At 42.9% G+C, this 22,753-nt stretch overlaps 1 protein-coding gene across 1 annotated transcript in view; it reads left to right on the top strand.

The window, feature by feature from the left end:
* LOC147013027 (LIM/homeobox protein Lhx9-like) overlaps positions 1-22,753 on the top strand; it is a 181,920-nt gene that overhangs the window by 138,009 nt on the left and 21,158 nt on the right. The window contains exon 4 of the mRNA XM_085854472.1: positions 8,665-8,861. Coding sequence (XP_085710598.1) covers positions 8,665-8,861 — 197 coding nt within the window. The remainder of the gene's footprint in view (positions 1-8,664; positions 8,862-22,753) is intronic.

The raw sequence follows: 22,753 nt of genomic DNA, 5'->3' as shown, positions 1-22,753 counted from the left end.
AGTCATGTAAAATGTGTTTCTTGTTGGATTGATCATCATCAAATGAAATAAATAAATAAATAAATAAAGGGAGGATTTGATACTCACATTGTTTATCTTATAGTAAACTATTTCGATTCGCTTGTCAAATCGATACCGCACAGTGAAAAGGTATCAAATTGATTGATTATAACTGCTCAGGGGGTGCCAGGATGATTGATGAACCGACATATCACTGACCTGGCACTCGAGGCATTCGGTGTGAACGACCTCGTTTGCCATGGACGGAGTGGCCATGCTACATGGTTTTAATTTGTTTTTTTTGTTTTTTTTTGTGTGAAATATGATGAGCATAGCATTTGATGGATATAAAAAATAAATCATAAATTCCCTTTATTGTTTTCAAACACATAAAACTTCTTCACTCCAGGGAAAGGGAAAAGATCAAGAACACGTCAGCTGATCGGGTGATTGGTTCTTTCTTATTTCCTTCCTCCTCAATGGGACAACATAATGATAGACGATTATTAATTGGATTGGAGGTGGAAGGAGGGAAGGATGAGGTGTGCATTTTATGTATTATTTATTTATTTACGTTCCCAGCTCAAAGGCTTATAGAGCACTTGATTCAAATCAGACCGTGGGATCTTCAGCATCCCTAATGGAATGTAAACTGCAAGCACATACTGTCCTAAATGAATGACAATGAATGCTCTGACAAACGAATAGTTAATGATTGCATATACTGTATTATCCTGTAGAATATGACGCAGACAAACAATGAACTCACTTTGTAGCCGAGAAAGCATAAAATTGTCCTTCGGGATGGAATGACCTTCAAACTTGTTTGGCGTTCCCATCTGAGTCCAGAGCTCATGATTTCAGGTTCAATTTGCATGTGCTATTTTGTTTTGTCCACTGTCTACTTATGTACTTGCAAGACATGTAAAATGTAGAGCTGTCGCTCAATGTCCTTGCCCTACATGTCATATCCAGAGAGGCCCACAAAATGATAAGGTTCGTAATCTGAACCGTTTATGTTTTGTATCCACTGACAGGCTGGCTCAGCATCCGGATTTGAACCAAAATCTAATCGGACTGTTATTGTCACCTATCCAACTCATCCACCCAGTTTTATCATAACTCGTCCACAACTTTTTGAAACATCATGCTACATATCGTTGTTGGCCCTTATCTCTCAATGGTGACAAATCACTTAAAAAAAATCAATTCTCGAATCTGGATTTTCACCAAAATCAAATAAATTCGTCCTTGTCACACACCAAACCATGTTTTGACCGGATCCATCCGTAACATTTTGAGATATTGTTATATGTATCGTTTTTGGCCCAATCTCTCAATGGTGAAGAATCATTTAATATTTTCTCGGATCTGAATCCTGATCTCCACCAAAATCGAATCAATTTGCCCTTGTCGTACACCCAACCTGTCCACCAAATTTTGTCCCAATCAGTCCATAACTTTTTGAAACATCCTGCTCACAGACAAACAAACAAACAGACAGACAGACAAACAGCAGTGAAAACATAACCTCCATCCACCTTTGGTGGCAGAGGTAATAAAATCAGCTCACATACTTGCTAGTTGGGATTAAAAGTGACTTTATTATTATTATTTTTTGCATACCTTGTCGAGGCTCGTACGAGAGCTAACATACAGAAACGCACAACAAGGGGAGCAGGAGACAGGAGGGGTGGGAGAGGGAAGGACAAAACAGTGGGGAACAGAGACATTATGAGATCGGTGGAAGGGAGAGGGGTGGGGTGGGGTACACGGGGTATACAAGATGGACACGACAGGGACTTTCAGGAAGGAAAGGAGGGAATTTAAAGGAGGTGGGTTTGGGGTGGGTTAGTAGGGGTAGAAAAGATCATGGTTTTGGATGGGGGAAGATAAGAGGTGGTAGTGAACAGCTGTTTTTGAAGACCTGGAGGGAAGAGTGGGATTGAAGAGAGTGTGAGAGTTTGTTCCAAAGGCAGGAAAAAAAGAGGAATGAAAGAGTGAAGGTGAGCAGTGATTCTTGATTTTGGTAGTTTTACCAGAAGGGTTTGCTGGCGGATCTTGAGCAACCTGTAGAAATATGGGGGGGGGGGCAAGATATCTCAGAAAGAGCAAGGGGGGGGGCAAGACCAGAGAGGAGACGGTGGAAGAGAGAAAGACCACTGACCTGTCTGCAGTGAGAGAGTGAGATAATTACATTTGTTGACTTGCGCAGAAAAATTTAAAAATTGCATTTGAGATCAATCTATTGTGTGGAGCCATCAAATGCTTAATAGGTGGATAACATTTTCCATAAAATAGCACATCCGTTTCTTTAACGTGTGATCGGAACAATCGTCTCTCTCACGTTTCAAAGCAAGTCACTTATTGGTTTGTTTAATGAGACATATCTTACCATGATTAATTAAGAGACATTTAATAGGAGAATCTTAGCCTACTGAAAAAAATGAGAACGTCAAAAAATTTAAATTCTCTTTTGCATCAGGTTTTGATATAATGTACGGGCGGTACATTTAGAAACAGTGACATGGATATTTCACTCAAGGGAAAATCTATTCCATGTGATTTGAAATACTTTATCCAACAAGTTTTGAAAAGTGAATCATTGCCCTCGTGAAAGGAGAGGGTATTGCATTTGGGTCCATTTGTTTGTTTGGCTGTCTGTCTGTCTGTTTGTCTGCACAGAACTTTCATGTTATTCTCCGCAACTGCTCGTCGGATTGAGACTAAAATTTTCACCATTGGAACGACTACTCATCGAGAATGTTTTATTGATTATTATGATGTCATAGGCCACGTGGTGTGGTGCCCATGTTGGAAAAATGGAAAAACTTTGGACCTCTGTATCTCTGAAACTGCACCAAGGAAAAATTGAAACTTTGCACACAATCATTCCTCATGGGGAATAAGTGTGACTTTTTGATGACATCATAGGTGCTTTCGTTATGACATCATAATTGCACATGAAGAACGCTACATCTGATCAGTATGAAAAATTTTGAGGGTCATCTGGGAATAAAATGGTCCACAGAAAAAATTTTGATAACGTCATCGGTCACGTGATTCGGCAGCCATATTGTTTTTATTTTTCAAAAAAAAACCTTCAAAAACCTTCTTGGAAGTATCTGAACAGATCGAGGCAAAACTTTACAAGCATGACTGCCTATCCATGAGGAACAAAAGGTTCACATATGTGATGTCATAGGTCACGTGGTTTGGCAGCCATATTGGATTTACCCTAAAACCCATAAAAATCTTCTCCAGAATGGCAAGACTGATCGAGGGGAAACTTCACACAAATGTTCACCAAGCCTTGGGGTTACCAGGGTATTCATGAATAATTGATGTCACATGGTCTGGCAGCCATATTGGATAGAGCGAAAATCTTTTTTAAAAACATTTAATCTCTTGAATCACTTAATTAATCAACATGAAACTTCAGATTTATGATCTGTTAATGATGGGGAATATATGTTTTAAATTTCAACCTGATTGGACGCATGGTCTAGCAGCAAGAATTTTTGATTTTTTTTGATCTGGGTCCTTTTTTATTATTTTGATTGTTTTTTTTTTTTTAATAAGGCTCACTTGGCTGTGCCAGGATGGGTTTAAGGGTACAGGAGTATCAGCTGGAATGTGAATCCTATCCACGTTCCTCCTGATGACTTCATCTTTGCTTTTTGCTTGTTTGAGTTCCTTCTGATTCCTCCATTGCAGGACTGTACCGATTTAGTCTTCATTTTGATTTGATTTGAATTTATTTTAATCCAATTCTAAATTCAATTTAATAATAATGAGAAACGTCATGGTGAGGGTCTGCAATCTCTGATTGCTCTTTTTCTTGTTTTTTTTTTGTTTTTTTTAGCTCACCTGGAATGTAGTTCCAGGGAGATTATGGGATGGCGCATCGATCGTCCGTCAGTCCATCCATCAGTTAGTCCATCCACAAATACTTTCAACTGCTTCTCTGAAACTACACATACAATTTCGATGAAACTTTACCAAAACGTTCATCATCCTGGATGTACTAAAGTTTGTTCATGGCATAAAAAAAAAAATCAGGCCCGAAGGAGGTCTATGGGGGCTGCCCCCAAAATGAGTATTTGCTATCTTCTCAAACGACAAACACAATTCTGATGAAACTTGACTACAACCTTCATCACCCATGGTGTACCAAAGTTTGTTCATGGCATTAGAAAAATCGGTCTCTGAGGAGGTGTAAGAGGGGTTTCCCCCCGAATATGTATTTGCTTTCTTCTTCGAAACTACACACACACAATTCCTATGAAAGTCGACCACAAACTTCATCACCCGTGATGTACCAAAGATTGTTCACACCATTAAAAAATCGGGGTATATGGGTATCTATGGGGGGGGGGGGGAGGGTGTCTCCCAAAAGAGGTATTTATTTTCTTCTCAGAAACAATGCTAGCAATTCTGATGAAACTCGACTATAACCTTCATCACCCGCGACGTCCCAAATTTTGTTCATGACATCAGAAAAACCCGGGTCTAAAGGAGTGTAAGAGGGAGTTTCCCCCCAAAATATGTAATTTCTTACTTTTCTGAAACCACACACACAATTTTGATGAAACTTGACCACAATCTTTATCACCCGTGATGTACCAAGGTTTGTTCATGGAATTTAAAAAAATCAATAGGTATTTACTTTCTTCTCCATTACAAATTTTGTGGGTCATCCATGCCTACCAGTGGTTCCCTGGTTATCTTATCCAACTGCTACCAGGTATTGCCCAGGGGTATTGCCCCTATGTTTATTTTTTATTTTGCTCTTTGCTGTCCTGGTACAATTCTCGCTGGCAGAGCATGCGATTTAATTTGTGATCTGTGATCGATGTGTAAATTAAAACAGCATTTCAAAATATTGCAGTTTATTACCTTCGCATTCTGCGAAAGGTTATGTTTTGGTCGCTGTGTATTTATTTATTTGTGAATATGTGTGTTTGTTTGTTATTCGCATGACTCAGAACATATAAAACCGAATTGCATGAAATTTGGTGGGATGATTCGTGAGTATCCAAGGACGATTTGATTAGATTTTGGGAGCGATCGGGTCAAAGGTCAAGGTCAAGGTCATGAAAAGGTCAAAAACACTCTTTTGAGCATAACTTCCTTCATAATACAGCTATCGACATGCAACTACCGCCATATTGTTCCATGATGAGATACCTTTCGGATGTGTAGTGTCGGATTTGACGTAACGTCATTGGAAGTGCGTCTAAATGACGTCACAAGATGACGTAAATTTTCAATTTTCGATCTCATCAGTTTTGATCATACCGTTTTGTAGGACTTACCTTAAGGACGTCACACACCAAATTTGACTTCGATCGGACTGACCGTTATGACGTCATTGACGTTTGAACATGACGTTTTTCAATTGTGGCTAAAATGTCCTGATATTTTACATTCAAATATCTATATAATTTATAAAGCAAAGTCTCCCAAATCCAGGCATTAGGATCAGTACCAAAATATCTGTTTATTGATGTACAGGTTTTGCCAATTAACTCTGTCGTCAAGGTCAAGGTCACACTCAAGGTCAAAATATACTTGTAAGCATAGCTTCAGATCTAATAGAGCTATTGACATGAAACCAACGTTAAAACGTTCAGTGAACTACGAGCTTTCAGAACGGTAGTCCCCAATTGGACGTGACGTCCCCGGAAGTGCGTCAAAATGACGTCAAAAGATGACGTCATTTTTCAACTTTTTAATTTTTCAGTGTTTATCATTCCATTTTGTTGGACTGCCTTCAAGGAGGTTACACACCAAATTTGACGTCAATCGGACTGACGGTTGTGACGTCATGGACGTTTTAAAATGACGTTTTTCAAATGTGCCTGGAAAAAAGTTGTGGCGGCGAAGGTATGCGCTCTACCGAGTGCCCGTTCTAGTTTCTAAGTGTTAAACCATTAATGAAAACGGACATCACATAAAGTACGACATAGAGATCATTGGAACGATCAGAAAGAGAGAATTAAACAAAGTAAGGTGGCATCACCATCATCATCATCATCATCATCATCATCATCACCATCATCATCATCACGACTGCTGTCTTTCACAGCAGTATGCGAAACCATTGTTTTTGTACGTTAGTGAATGCATTTATTCGTAATTCACCCACCCATGTAACTGTAGGATGCAATTTGCTAAAACTGATAGTTCCTTGTGTGTTTCTCATTGCACCTGAAATATTAATCTATCTGCTACGTTTACCATTGACTGCACCAAATATACTCCATTTTCATGTCCAAATGAGCTACTACTACTACTCATGCTACAATTACTGCTTCCACTACCACTACTTCAACGGCCCCAATGATTCCCACCTTCCTGTGGGGGTATGCTGGGGAAAGTACTTGCACAAGTCTTTGAGGAACTGACTCCACAGGCCTATTGTTCGACTGAAGATGATTTGGGCAGGAATTTGTTTGTAATTTGTTCATGGTGCCGGTGATAACTCGCCAACTCTTCGTAAATAACACCGTGGGATATTTAACGTCCACCAACTAATGCTGGAATATGGGCAACCAGCTTAACATACATCTGAGCGATGTAGTCAGGTCAGAAATCAAATCCAGACTAAACAATTCAAAGGTAACTAATTGACCTCTATAGTATCGTGTTGTACTTGCCCAATATGAGCAACATTCATAAAAATAGACGACTGTCATATAATAAGAAAATTATCCATTGTACTGACTGGGGATGTGTTATCGCACTACTGATTATTATCAACAGACAACATCACTTTTATTTTGGACTTTCTTGCATTCTACATCTTACAATATTTAAACTACGTCCATGTCATAAGTAGCCCACATTCATGAGACTTGGTGTAAAATTGACCAAACTATTCTGGGTATGTATCTGGCAAGACAGAGCATGAATATAAACTGTCAGACCGGTGCTTTGCAGACAGGGCATTGTATCACAAAATGCACCAGTCCCTCCCTGTCCCTCGGATGAATGTTAAACTGAGCACCATCTGCTAGCATTAGCCAACGGACGTTAAATGTTATCTTTTGCGAAGAGCCGGTGAGTTATCAGCGCCACCCTAAACAAATATCAAACTCCTTCATAAATCACCTTAAGTCAAACGTCATTCCGTCTAGCATATTCGTGAGAGGCTTGGGCCAAAAAGCATTCCAGGTTGACCCCCACAAAAATCTGAAAACAATTCTGGCCATTAGAAGTAGTAATAGTAGCCTGTGCAAATTAATATGGTTTCCCTTAACGGGCTCCTTCAGGTGGAGACATAGCATACACAAGTAGTGCATTAAGCTTGTTTTGGAATATTATAGCCCATTATTATCAGACCTGGCCTCCATCCTGTTAATTTAATTTGTGATGTCCCTGAACTCCATTTAAATACCACCTGTGGATGCATTGTTATACTCACTGGCTCCAACATTGACTGCTTTGCCCCTTGAATCTCAACGTACAAAAGGCTAACCTGCACGTAGTGTCCTGTCTGTCAATTAAGGGTTCAGTACTCCTACCTCTTTTGAACTCACTTTTCCTTCGATAAACAGCATGTGCATGAACCCTTGGTAGGATGATCTCTCACAAGTCATTCAGATAGGGTGAGCTCTCAATTTCTGGTTTCTATATATCTTTTCACATTCACCATAGTCGTATTAGAGCTTGAGTCAGGTCAGTGAATTTGGAAACATCTATGTAGAAGATGACATACATTTTATGTACACCGTCTCATAAAAGTGAACCAACTCTGTTGTGGAGGAATTCCAACGTTCTTGTTGTCCATGTGCATTATACACTACAAAATATTGGTATTGAAAACATTACGTACTGCTTTTTATAAATTGTATTTTAAGGTATAGATAAGAGTTTACTGTGCCTGTTTCTTTTTTCGAACGTGTTGTACATGTCAATGGTTAATTGTTGCCATTATAAGCCTAAGGTGTAGTTTTGATTAGGTCATCAAAAACCTATTCATATTTCTGGGTTGCAAAAATGAAGTACTTTTTATGTCTGCTATCGTTTCTCTTGACCTCGTCACCTTGCAAAATGATTGAAAATATATATATATATATATATATATATATATATATATATATATATATATATATATATATATATATATATATATATATATATATATATATATATATATATATATATATATATATATATATATATATATATATATATATATATATATATATATATATAGATGTATTTATCAAAAACCAAGTACTTTCTCTGAAAAATGAAGACATGCAATCTTCATAATTATCCAAGATATGATCATTTAACCGACAAACTCATTGGCTTAGCATTGTAAACCCCAGGCCTCTAACATTTCACCAAAATGCTCATCATCTGTTGGATAAACATACCTGGACAGTAAGCGGAAAAATCTTAAAAGCTACAGAAATAAGTTATTGTGTGCTTACAACTACACAATGTAAATAGGAACATTATTTTGTTCCATTGTGTTTGAGGGAATGTGAGAGGTACAGCACTGGGAGGCAGTGGCATCAAATCGGCCATGCGACTCATGACACCTGTCCACCCCCTCTTCCTATTTGTACCAGCAACGTGGGAAGCTTCTGTTATCCCCCAGGCCTTCTCAGCATGTGCTCATCTCGCTGTTCCACACCCATACCCCAGTCGGATGTGCAGACGCTGTAGGACTGGATGCTGCACATGCATTCTCAACGCCGCAGAAGAGCAAGCGCATGCGCACCTCATTCAAGCACCACCAGCTGCGCACCATGAAGTCTTTCTTTGCTCTCAATCATAACCCTGACGCCAAGGACTTGAAGCAGCTGTCACAGAAAACCGGCCTTACCAAGAGAGTGTTGCAGGTGTGTTGTATTTCGTTTTGTGTGTTGAGAGTTATGAGTGTTCATGTGGGTTAGAAAATACAGTACCTTCAGAAAGTATACACACACCTCGACTTTAACACATTTTTTTGTGTTAGAGCCTGAATTTAAAATGGATTAAATTTAAATTTGTTGTCACCAATCTACACAAAATACCCCACAATGACAAAGTGAAAACATGTTTTGAGAAATTTTCACAAATTAATGAAAAATGAAAAGCTGAAATGTTTTGCGTCAATAAGTTTTCAACCCCCTGAGTCAATACTTTGTCGAAGTGCCTTTGGCAGTGATTACAGCTTCGAGTCTTCTTGGGTATGTCTGTATCAGCTTTACACATCTGGATTTGGGGATTTTCTCTCATTCTTCATTGCAGATTTGCACAAGCTCTGTCAAGTTGGATGGGGGAGTGTCGGTGAACAGAAATCTTCAAGTCTTTCCACAGATTATCAATGGGATTCAAGTCTGGGCTTTGGCTGGGCCATTCAAGGGCTTTCGCATTCTAGTTCTGAATCCATTCCAGTGTTGCTTTGGCTGTATGCTTGGGGTCTTTGTCTTGTTAGAACATCAATCTTTGCCGCAGTCTGAGGTCTTTTGCACTCTGCAGCAGGTTCTCCTCAGGAATTGTCTGTATTTGACTTCATTCATTGTTCCCTCCATCCTTGCAAGACTCCCAGTACCTGCCACTGAAAAGCATCCCCGTAGCATGATGCTGTCACCACCATGCTTCACGTTAGGGATGGTGTTCGATGGGTGATGAGCTGTGCTTGGTTTCCGCCAGACGTAGCGCCAGACGTAGCGCAGTCAGGAGTAGCTTCTGTCTGGCCACTCTCCCAGAAAGCATAGATTTGTGAAGTGCTGCAGAGACTGTTGTCCTTCTAGCAGGTTCTCCAATCTCAGCCAAGGAACTCTGTAGTTCTGTCAGAGTAGTCATTGGGCTCTTATTCACCTCCCTGACCAAGGTCCTTCTTGCCCAGTTTCTCAGTTTGATAGGCCGGCTCGCTCTTGGAAGAGCCTGGGTAGTTGCATATTCTTTACATTTCCTGATGATGGAGTTCACTGTGCTCTTGGGAACTTTCAACACTCTAGAAATTGTTTAATCCACTTCCCCAGATCTATACCTCCACACAATTCTATCTCGCAGTTCTTTGGACAGTTTTTTGGACTCTATGGTGTATTTTCTGCTCTGACATGCACTGCCAACTGAAGGACCTCATATAGAAAGGCATGTTTCTTTATAAATCATGTCCAATCACTTGAATTGGCCACAGGTGAACTCCAATCTAGTTGTAGAGACATCTCAAGGATGATTAATGGAAATTGGATGTACTTGAGCTCAATTTGCAGTGTCATAGCAAAGTGGTTGAATACTTATTGATGCAGGACATTTCAGCTTCTCATTTTTGAATTAATTTGTAAGAATTTCTAAGAATATGTTTGCACTTTGACATTATGGGCTATTTTTTTGTAGATCAGTGACAAAAAATTTTAATACAACCCATTTTAAATTCAGGCTGTAACACAACAAAATGTAACAAAAGTCAAGGGGTGTGAATACATTCTGAAGGTATTGTACCCTGAATGGTGATATAACTGGAGCAAAGGTTACAATATGCAGGTGTTTACCCCACCTTACCCTCCCCCCACCCCCTTTTTAGGATTTAAGTCACAAACATAAATGGATGGAGAGAGGGAATTCCTGCTGATGAAACAGCAATTTAACAAACGAACAGAAATGCTCAGGTTTTTAAAGAGCAAAACCCCCAGAAAATACAAGCTGAGTGTGATGATAATTTCATATTAGAGAAACATTAACGAGTGAAGGATGACGCTGTCTATAGATATACGTGAAGTGCACAGCATGTTGTGGTTCATATATTAAGTAGAATGAAAAATAGTCTTGCTGCTGTTGAAGGCTAGTGTCGATCTGCGTCAGCAGATGGGTAGAACAATGGACAAAGTCATCAGGACGTTGATTGAGGTATGTTAACTATCATGAGAAGCAATGAGAAGCTGATATTTCGGGTGTTAACCCTTCATCAGAACAAAAGAGCAGCTATGTGTATGTGGGAAAGTAGAACCAAGTTGGATATTTTACTCCAACGAATAGTTAATGCACATAACATCAGCTTCTCCATGCTTCCGATGGTGGATAGCATACCTCGATCAACTTCCTGATGATTTCATCCAATCATTAAGTCCTCTCTGTGGAGCACAATGCATCATTTGTCACACCAGAACAGGTTGTTTTTGCATATTTGAAATGAAACACTCATTTTCTAACCCATTACTTGTTAGCAAACATGAGTCCAGGTTGAAAGCTCATCTCCATGACCTCTTACCATTTTCTCCAAATATTCTGAACCACCTAGCTTCTCTCCAGATCCTTCCTCTATTAAGTAATTTAACTTATCAGCTAATTATCACCTAATAACAGTCCCATGGCCTGGCAGGGGAGCCTTGAAGTATGCTTTCCTGACTTTGATCTGTCCTGTGTGGTTAAAATTCTCTACCCAAATATTGCAAAAACCATCATACTGGTGTTTCATATGCAGGATGAGGCATCAATGTGTGTGTCGTCCCTCAAAAGGACGTTGAAATAATACGAGTTATCCCACAAGGAACTTCAACGCAGTAGGAGGCGAGTAGACCCATCAAAGCCTGCGCTACTATTACCACCCTACTTTGATTTGACTCGGCCAGTGTTCCAATCGCTGACCTGCCAGACTCAGAGCAGGTTCTCGAACAGTCTAACCATTACACCACCAAATCTGGTTAACGACAAGTCAGAGGACCCCAGCACTGGTTGTTGGTGAATATTTCAGATCGCAGTGTCTTTTGTGAAGAGGAGGTGACCAATTGCATGCACTCTGGCCAAATACCTCCTCAAACCTATGGCTACTTAAAATCAAATCCTGCTTCTTGAGCCTCCCTTTCTATGTTACCATGTACACTCATCTGTCAACTTTCTCTTCCCTGATCCCAATTATCATACTAAAATTTGTAATTTGGTGCCTATTTGATGCATTCGGTCGTTACTTATCCAATCTTAACCAAACTTATCCAATCAGGGAAAGTAAAGGTCATACAATGGAGGTTGTAGCAATTTAATCCCCCCTCCCCTCCTTTTCTGCCTTGGTCCGATGCCTTGTGAAGGTGTATAAATAGCTTATTCTAGCATTTTGTGGGGCACACCTACCTGGAGTAAAAGATAGAGGACCAATGGTCCAGTAGCTCACCTGGCTGGTTGCCAAAAAGTGGAGTGTCGGATGGATCAGGGTAAAATTAAGAGCTGGATTTAGAATACACATGTTAGGTTAGGTAGTATTTACTACTGTATGGGTAGTACCCAATTGGGTAGTACCCAATAAGTATGTTAGGTTAGGGTGATAAAGGACGCAAATGGGAATGTGCTGACGAGCGAGGAGAGTGTGTTGAGAAGGTGGATGGAGTACTTTGAGGAGCTGATGAATGAAGAAAATGAGAGAGAGAGAAGGTTGGAAGAGGTGGAGATAGTGAATCTGGAAGTGGGGTGGATCAGTAAGGATGAAGTGAGGACTGCTATGAAGAAGATGAAAAGTGGAAAGGCGGTTGGCCCAGATGGAATACCAGTGGAGGCATGGAAGTGCTTAGGAGAGATGGCAGTGGGGTTGTTAACCAGATTGTTTAATAAAGTCTTGGAAAGTGAGAGGATGCCGGAGGAGTGGAGATTAAGTGTACTGATTCCGATTTTCAAGAATAAGGGTGATGTGCAGAGCTGTGGAAATTATAGAGGGATAAAGTTGTTAAGCCACACCATGAAGTTGTGGGAAAGAGTAGTGGAAGCTCGGTTGAGAGGAGAGGTGACGATCTGTGAGCAGCAATATGGGTTTATGCCAGGAAAGAGCACCACTGATGCGATGTTTGCTTTGAGAATGTTGATGGAGAAGTATAGGGAAGGCCAGAAAGAGTTACATTGTGTGTTTGTGGATTTAGAGAAAGCTTATGATAGGGTGCCAAGAGAGGAGTTGTGGTATTGTATGAGGAAGTCGGGAGTGGTGGAGAAGTATGTGAGGATCGTGCAGGATATGTATGAGGACAGTGTGACAGCGGTGAGGTGTGCGGTAGGAATGACGGACCGGTTTAAGGTTAAAGTGGGATTGCACCAAGGATCGACTCTGAGCCCTTTCCTGTTTGCAATGGTGATGGACAGGTTGACGGACGAGATCAGACTGGAGTCTCCATGGACGATGATGCTCGCGGATGACATCATGATCTGTAGGGAGAGTAGGGAGCAGGCTGAATCGAGCCTTGAGAGGTGGAGGTACGCACTGGAGAGAAGGGGAATGTTAGTCAGTAGGAGAAAGACGGAGTACATGTGCGTAAATGAGAGGGAGGGTGGTGGTATGGTGCGGTTGCAAGGAGTTGAGGTGGGGAAGGTGGATTGGTTTAAATACTTGGGATCAACTGTCCAAAGTAACGGAGAGTGTGGGAGAGAAGTGAAAAAGAGAGTGCAGGCAGGATGGAGTGGGTGGAGAAGAGTTGCAGGAGTGATTTGTGACAGAAGGGTAGCTGCAAGAGTGAAGGGGAAAGTATACAAGACGGTAGTGAGACCAGCTATGTTGTATGGTTTGGAGGCGGTGGCGCTAACAAAAAGACAGGAAGCAGAGCTGGAGGTGGCAGAGTTAAAGATGCTGCGATTCTCGTTGGGAGTGACGAGGATGGACAGGATAAGAAATGAGTGTATTAGAGGGACAGCGCAGGTAGGACGGTTTGGAGACAAAGTGAGAGAGGCGAGATTGCGATGGTTTGGACATGTGCACAGGAGGGAAACGGAGTATATCGGGAGAAGGATGTTGAAGATGGAGCCGCCAGGCAGGAGGAGAAGAGGAAGGCCAAAGAAGAGGTTCATGGATGCGGTGAGGGCGGACATGCGGGTGGTTGGAGTGTCAATGGAAGATGTGGAGGATAGAGCAAAATGGAGACAGTTGGTCCGCTGTGGCGACCCCTAGCGGGAGCAAGCCGAAAGAGGAAGAAGAAGGTTAGGTAGTATTTACATGATGTTCACAATGGTGCAACTCCCTGCTGTCTATGAGCCTTACTTAGGTTTTGAGATATTGCCCACTTCTGCTAAGAAGATGTCACTTCCTGTTTTGTCAAAATTAGCCCTATTTAATGAAGTGCAATTCCAAGGTGTATATAATTCGAATTTTTCGAGATATTGCCCATTTTCTGTATTATGACATCACCGGTGGCCATATTGTGTTTCGGATCAGCTTATTTTGATCACAATTTTCCCATATGTAGTTGATGATATATTTTAAGTTTCACATTAATCAGTTAAGCAGTTTGAGAGAAGATTTTCCTTTGATCCAATATGGCTGCCAGACCTTGTGACCAACGACGATACATGTAATCAGATGATTTTTTCCTACGTGTTGTCTACCACATGTGTAAATTTTCGCATCAATCAGTTAAGTGGTTTCACAGAAGTAGATTGTTAAAGATGTTCTTATGATCCAATATGGCTGCCATATCACGTGACTGATGACGTCATTGTTAACAATCTATATTTTCCTTTGGTAGTTGATCAGAAATTTAAAGATTCGTATTGATCGGTTAAACAGTTTGAGAAAAGAAGATGGCTGAAGGCTTTCCTGTCATCCAAAATGGCAGCCAAACGAGATGGAAATTCAAGTGCAGTACTTTTGTGATCTTTAAACGTTATGATGACCTACCTATAGGTGGCAGGGGAAGATGCCATTAACAAATTTGAGTACGACCACACCACAGATCATTGTAGCCAAGTTTGGTCATAAAACGATCAGCAGATTCAGATGAAGATGCAAGTGTTTACAGACGGACGACGCACAATCCTATAAGCTCACTGGAACTACGCTCCAGGTGAGCTAACTGTTATCACAACAAAACTATTCAGTCAATTCCATCCAAAGTTCTTTATAAACAGTCGCTCCTGTTGTTTAACACGAGACTGAAATGAATTTGGAGGAACCCCGACGTCGTAGATGCATTCTATGCTTATTGCATTCCCCACAGACTAATGGACAGGAGCTGACTTCACTAGCCAGACCTCTTGGTATGCTGTTCACTAGGCCGCAATGATCTTTAAGTTATAAAGGTGCTTAAATGAGTCTTTATACAGGAATGATGTATCCCATTGCCTGTCTGATTTTTCTCGCCATCAGATTATACAGAAATACCTCGCTTAGCGCTCAGGATGCATTTTCTTTTTCTTGTATACAGTCAAGGCTCGTGGAAGAGCGAGAACACAGCAGAAAGAGAAGGGGGGATGCCAACAGCAGGGCTGAAGGAAAAAAAATAATGGAGGACAGCAAGGGATACGCAGGTAAGGCTGAGGGGTAGGAGAGAATACAGGGGGTGGTTTAGATGGATAGAGAAGGAAAATGTGTGTGGGGGGGGGTGGGAGCAGGGTGGTTTAATGGGTGTAGAAAATATCATGGTTTGAAATGCGGGATGATCTGAGGTGGTGGTGAACAGCTGTCTTATAGACATAGAGCGAAGAATAAGACTGAAGAGAAGTGGAAGTTGGATCCACAGATGGGGGGGGGGGGGGCGGAGAGGACGAAATGAGTGGAGGTGACAGTAATGATTCTGGATTTTGGGAGTTTCACGAGAAGGGGATTGCTGGTGGACTGCGTGCACCCTGCAGAGACATCTGGAGGGACAAAGCACGGAGAGGACAGAGGGTGCAACACCAAAACCGAAGTGGAAGAAGATAGAGAGACCACCGAGTCACCTGTTGACAATGCCTATAGACAAGGGAGATTACAATTATCTTGAAGGACTTTGTTTCCACAACATCAAGCTGAGCAAGGTGTGAGGCAGATGGGTTGCCCAGAGGGGAGAATAGTATTCCATCAAGCTGCGGATGAAAGCCTCGTCGGTGGATAAGAGTTCAGGTGTGTTAAGACTTTGCACGACGGAGCATGCTCAGTCGGCGAATGGCTTTGGAGGCAAACTTCGAAATGTGGTTTGCCCAAAAAAGATCAGGGTTGAAAATGAGACCCCAGAGTTTGAGTGACTGAAATTATTTGAGAGGGTTGTTAAGAAGGTAGATGGTTGGGTTTGCCATACGGTCCTTTCAGAGAGAGAGAGGGAAACCCACTCCGTGGGAGTAAACCCACTCCCCTTCGCAGGGCAGCTCACTGGATGATGGGATTGGGGAAAAGCCTTCGGGAGCCCCACTCCTTGATGATAGGAGGAAAAACACGGGGTAACCTTCCCGGGTTTGATTGCGATAGTGTGTGTCAGGGTGGTGCTGAGGTGTCATCCACCAGACAGCAGTCTCTTTGGATTAACCTGAGGCTGTCCCTTAGAGTGTGCACCTGGAATGTCCTATCCCTAAGAGAGGATGATCAGCTGTCTCTGTTGTCATCTGAGCTCAAGTGTTTGAACATTGTTATTGCAGCACACTCTGACGTTTGGAGACCGGATAGTGGCGAAATCATGGCGGGTGGTTACACCTACTATTGATCTGGTCGCTCTGATGGTTACTATGTCCAAGGAGTTGCTGTAGTAAACTTTGTGTAGTGAAGTGGACTGTAACTGCTCAGACATTACATCCACTACGAATGTAGAATTCGCCCTGTAAAGTTGGTCCAATAAGCTGTCTCCAATTATAATTGAGGTAAGACCAGTCAAAAATCGACTGGAACTGATAGGGATGGTTTTGAGACCTGTTGGTCCCCATGTGTCTGGAACTGTGAACCAGAATAGCACTAGCACCTTGAATTTGTACCTTGACTTTGCAAGAATTCATGGAATTAGGGTGGCTGGTTCATGGTTTCAGCACCCACAGGCTCATCGCTGGACTTTGTATTCCAACGCTGGCAGTGTGGCATTTGGGAGTCGGCATTTGGCCTTCTCATGAGCGGAGTCGGCTGTGGTGCCATTTGAAGTGAGGGAAGGGATGATGGAAGGGGAACATACACCAGAAACAGACTTAGTAAGGCACCACCACATGGAGGCAAGTTTGAAAGTTCAATCTTCTGAGGTTTGACAGATGTTGTTTTCTGGCTCTCCTAAAAGTAGACACACACTTATTACGGGTTTTGTAGAATGATCTGAAGTTATCTTCAGTCGAATTTGCCTTCCAGAAGGAGAATTCAAGTTGTTTCCGGGCAACTTCCTCACCACAGGATTCAATGTACTATGAATGGGAGGACGGTTATGAAAACTGAAGACGAAATGGGAAGAATCTGTGCATAAGGGAGAGCTGGTTTCTATGGAAGAATTTCCAGATCGAGTTAATATTAGTGGTGCTAGATATACAAGACCAATCCTGAAGTGAGATGGCTGCTTGCATTCCCTGCCAGTTTGCCTGAGTGAACTGCCAGACTCGACGGCACTGAAGCTGTTCTCTGATAATGGCTCGATAAATGTTGACCTTCACAAGTGCATGATCAGACGTTCCAATTGTAGCAGAGAAAGAGCACGAGACATTGGCAGGGAAGTTGGTCATAACCAATTCCAGAAAGGAGGATTGGCCATTGACAGAAATCCAGGTGGGAAAGTTTATAGATTGAGACAGTCCCATTGAGTCACAGAAGTCCATACAAAAGTGCCATTGCTGGTATAAGTGAGAAGAATACCCAACGAATTTGCATGGTGACAATAGAAATCACCACATATGAGGAAGAGAGAGTTGGAATGAGTGGTTAAAAGTTGGTCCATGTTGTCTGAGAGATGGATGTAGATGGAGGAGTCATTGTTGGAAGGACAGTGTAACACACAGACAAACATGAGGTGGGAGCAGAGGGGAATTCATATCCAGGGGTGCTCCTGTGGTGTGGGAGTTCTAGGAGCAGTACACCAAGAGTGAGGAATGGAGTTCTTGATTCACAGTGTGACTCTGCCACCAGGACTGGGTTCACATCGATCACACCGGAAGAGACAATAGCCAAGAAGAGACACGAAGGAGTCAGGGACATCCTCTGGGAGGAAAGATTCTGTTGAACAGATGGTGTCCAGTTTATCGGCAGCAGCCAGGATTGGGAGATCTGTCAGGTTGGAGCAGTGGCATCAGATGTTTGAGGTCCACACAATTCGGGACAGAAGAGGAGGTGCTGCTGGTAGGGTGCAGGAATGTGTAACTTGGCAAGGAGTTGGTGTGGGGATGGGGGGGCGGGGTGGGTGAGGGAATTTAGACAAAGTTGGACATATACATGTGCACCGACACACGGGCGGTGTATAGGTTAAGAGTCGCTGGTCTGCACACCTTCCAGAAGTAAAATTATTACATCCGCAAATGAATTGGTCAATTCATTTCGATGATCGTGGCATAATGATAATGCTAATGACGTAATATTAACGTGATTACAAAGTAATAATCTATATACAATGGAGCAAGTGTATGTCCAGCCACTAACCAACATGACAATACATCTTAATTATGTACTGTTTGAATGTCAGTTGCACCGTGACTACATCTATTAACAAGAAAAAGAGCAATTAGAGATTGCAGACCCTTTCCAGGACTTTTTGAGTCGTGTAGTTTTTATAGGTTTTCGGATAAATCCAATATGGCTGCCAAACAATGTGACCAATGACATCATATGTGTGAACCTTTTTGTTCCTCATGGATAGGCAGTCATATGTGTAAAGTTTTGCCTCGATCTGTTCAGCCACTTCAAAGAAGAAGGTTTTTGAAGGTTTTAAAGAAAAAACAATATGGCTGCCGAATCACGTGACTGATGGTGTCATCAATTCTTGGTGTCAAGATGACCCTCAAAATTTTTCATGCTGATCGGATGTGGTTCTACATATGCAATTATGACGTCATAACCAAGGCACCTATGATGTCATAAAAATCACACTCGTTCTGTATGAGGAGTGCTTGCCGTGTGCCAAGTTTCAATTTTTTCCTTGGTGCGGTTTCAGAGACACAGAGGTCCAAAGTTTTTCCGTTTATTCAATATGGCTGCCACACCACGTGACCGATGACGTTATAATTATCATTGAAACATTCTGCATGAGAAGTCGCACCAATGGTGAAAATTTTCTCTCAATCCGACAAGTGGTTGCAGAGAAAAACACAAAAGTTCTGTGCGGACAAACAAACAAACAGACAGACAGACAAACAAATGGACCCAAATGCAATCCCCTCTGCTTCGGCGAGGGTAATTACGTAATAGTGAGACTTACCTTTTAAATCTTTAGACTGCTGAAACCTCTTCGACTTTTGAAGACCCTTTAAGAACCTTTAGATACCATTAGACATTTCCATCCTTTCCCTTCAACCTCCATATACCTTTAGATCCTGTTAGACCCTTTAGAACCCAAAGAGCCTTTAAAACCATCAGACATTTAAGATCAATGTAGGCCCTATAGACGCCTAAGACCGCAGAGACTCTGCGAGACTCTTTAGAACCCTTAGACCCCAAAGACACTTCAGACCTATAAGACTGCTCAGACACATAAGACCCTTTTGTACCCTAAGACCCTTAATATCCTGTAGACCCCATTGGGTGCTTTAGAATCCTTAGAACCAAAAAACCCACAGACCCTGTCAGACCCTTTATAACAATAACAGCCCGAAGACCCTATAGACCCCATTAGACCCTTTCAAACCCTATGACCTCTTAGAACCCTGGTAGATCCCGTTATACTCTTTGAAACCCGAAGAACACTTAAGACAATGTAGACCCTACGAACCGCAATTGATGCCTTTGGACATTTACATCCTTGTGAGATTAGACCCTTTAGACCTTGAGAGTTTAGACCCTTTCAACCATCGAGAATCTTTTAGATGCCCACCTCATCTCCAGTCTTCTTGCAAAACACCGACTACACTTTTACAACAAGTAATAAACAAACTCTACCCACGCAGAGGTAGTCTACTCGTATTAATAATAATAACAAGCCTGGTGTTGCCTTAACGGTGAAGGTGGATGGCTTAACATCCTCTGTTCCTGAGTTTGAGCCCCTGTCCTACCATTGAACCAACACCAGGTGGGTTGAATCAGCCTGTCATTCTTCTGAAGTCAGCAAAATGAGTCTTACTGGTAACAGGGGCACTGCATCAGCAGCACAGCCGTGCTTCCAGAAATCGTAGGCTAAGTTAGTGTGAAAATGCATAATTAAGGTGAAAAGGACTTTGAATACAAATGGAACTCAACTGCACACATACCCATGCCCCCCTCCCCCCAGCCACTCACAGAGTGAGCAGGTGTTTCTAGTTGGGATAAAAAAGACACACAATATCATCCCTCTCACTACATCATTTTCCCTTTTATATGCCTCTTCTTTTTTTATTTTTAATTACGTTAACCATGCTAACTGCTCTGCTGAAATCAGATCTGCAATTTCACCACTATTTTCACTTCCTCACCTCCCAACTCCAACCAACTGCCTTTTCATTTCTATATGATCCTAGTTATCTCCATTTAATCTTTCCACTTTATGAGCTCTATTTTCTTTACCTTTTCTTCTCTTAATATTGTTGCGGATTCGCGCCCGCCGGCGTGCTGACGGCCACGTAACTCGAATCGCGGCACGTCGCCCACCGGACGGACAATCCAGTCGTGACCCTCTCGGACTAACGCCGGGAACCAGTCACGGGTGGACCTTTCGGTCTCACCGCGATCGAGCCAATCAGCCCCCGCGTGGGATAGGGTTGCTCGCCAAATTCGACCTACCTAAGTACCCACGCGGAGGGTAGACCGGGCGATCGCACCTCGCCGCAGGTCGACTTCGGACACGGGCCACTTAAGCGACCCGTTCCGTACTATCAGAATAACCGAGCGGTGTTATCGTCGACCTCGATGGTTCGATTAATTATCGGGCGTATTCAGCCCACTACCAACCCTTTACGTGAAGCAAGATGAGGATTCAATGAAGGAAATGACGAAGCGAAGCGGGAAACAGTTCAACACAAAGCACATTTATTCGCGACGAACGGAAAGCACACATTCAATTCCACCAAAAGCACACAGAAAAGACACAATGCAATTTACACAAAAAGCAAATGTAAAAGCGAAAACACAATGCAGAGCTAATACCGACTACCGAGCACACGGCAACACTTATACAATTCTACTTCACAGACGGCGCCGACAACACATACCCAAAACCAAGGAAAGAATACCCTCAAGGATGAGGCGGGCCTGAGGCCGAGACCGGGTCGGCCTACCCGTCTGGTGATGAGACGCGGAGCGGCGATGGTGCCTCAACTCCGCGGGCCTCGCGGACATTGTCTGGTAGGGGGTGGGAAAGGGGCCCCCTTGGTCGCACTATCTCAGCGCGGGGGGAAACAGGAGGGGGTTGCTGATGCTCGGGGTATAGAGGATTTTTATTATCCCGCGACGAGCGTCTCCACCTCGGCCAGGTCGCGCTGTCGGCCTCCCTGGGGTGCAGCTCCCTGCACGACGCGAGCACCCCTCGTCTGCCCTCGCCGCCTCTCCACAGCTCCGTCCCCTCCGCTCCGACTCCAACACATGACGCCGACCAGCTCCTTCTTGCCAACTCCACCGCCCGCGAAGTCTTAACTCTCTGTTCCCGACTCTCCTACTCACTGGACTGACGAACACGGTCGCTATTATAAGCCCCGTGGCTTCGCCTTTGACCCCCTCCCTTCGACCTTTCACCTCGCTCCCCATTGGCCCGAGAAAAAGTGGGCGTGAATGCTTTTTGATCCGTTTTTGAAGCACAAAATCCGTGATTTTGTACACGCTGTTCGGCGCGCGCCCTGCACGAGTCCAACACCGGTACCCACAGGCGGCGCAAGAACGGTGGCGATGCGACGGTTGCGAGGTGTGACGTGAAGGTCGTGGCGGTTGTGGTGAAGCGGCGTTGTGGTTGGTGGTTGATGTTGTGGTTGTGGTGGTAATCATGGCGGTTGGTCCAAAATTAAAGATAGCAAAAGAAAAACGGCTATCCTGAAGAGTCGCAGCACGCATAAATGACATGTATTCCCACTAGACAACGGGTTTGGGCCTAACTACACATGTACTTACCGAGATACCTCACCGAAGGGACCTGAATGGTGGTTTGCGAATTTGGTAACCACAACAATATTTTCCTTGTAAAGTGTCTCAAAACATCTTATTGTGAAAGGTGGTGGAGGTGGAGGCCATCACTCTTGACAGAGCATTGCGGTGCTCATGACTTCGTCGGGCACGTTTCCCTTGCTAAAAAAAAAACAATCCTTTACAGATCGACAGACCCTCAGATGGATGCAGAGATTTTACACCCTGACAGGTTGTTGGAATTGAACCCACACCAGTGAGGACAGTGTATTTCCCACCCAGAAAGCGATTGTCACCGGAATCGTGAAGAATGATTACAAACTACAAGCACCAGGTCACTCCGGGAGCGACCAAAGGGGTTATGTTATTATCCTGATTCAAACGTGTAATTCAAAACACCTCCCTGAACTGGAAAACATGGGAGCAGAAATACTGCACCGTAAAGGGTAGAGGCTAGTGATACGCTCTCCCACCTGGAGTGGTACTACATGATACACATTTACATCGAAAATTTGCATCCCCCTTGCACTCACCCCACCCAAGACCACCGACAAAGATAAAAACACCCCGAGACACGAATTGGGACCATACTGATCCTATGTAGCAAATCTGGACATAATCAGCCCAGAATTGTAGGAGTAGTGTGACAAACACACGCACACACACAAACACACACACGCACACACACGCACACACCGGTCCCTGAATTGTAGTAAAGATTCCTCCACACAATGTGCAGGGAAACTGCATCAGCAGTTCAACCATTCCACAGGAATGATAGAACCAGTGGCAGAATTGTTAACGTAAACTCCGTCAAATGTGCATTCTCTAACAAAGACTATTACTTTTGTTATTATCTGCTTTATCTTCCTTCACTTCCACACTACTCGT

Source organism: Eptatretus burgeri, chromosome 14 (assembly GCF_056783735.1).
Source record: "Eptatretus burgeri isolate ZD-2024b chromosome 14, Ebu_testis_v1, whole genome shotgun sequence".
NCBI lineage: Eukaryota > Metazoa > Chordata > Myxini > Myxiniformes > Myxinidae > Eptatretus > Eptatretus burgeri.
Note: the sequence above shows the minus strand (reverse complement) of the source record. Positions and strands in the feature narration are given on the sequence as shown.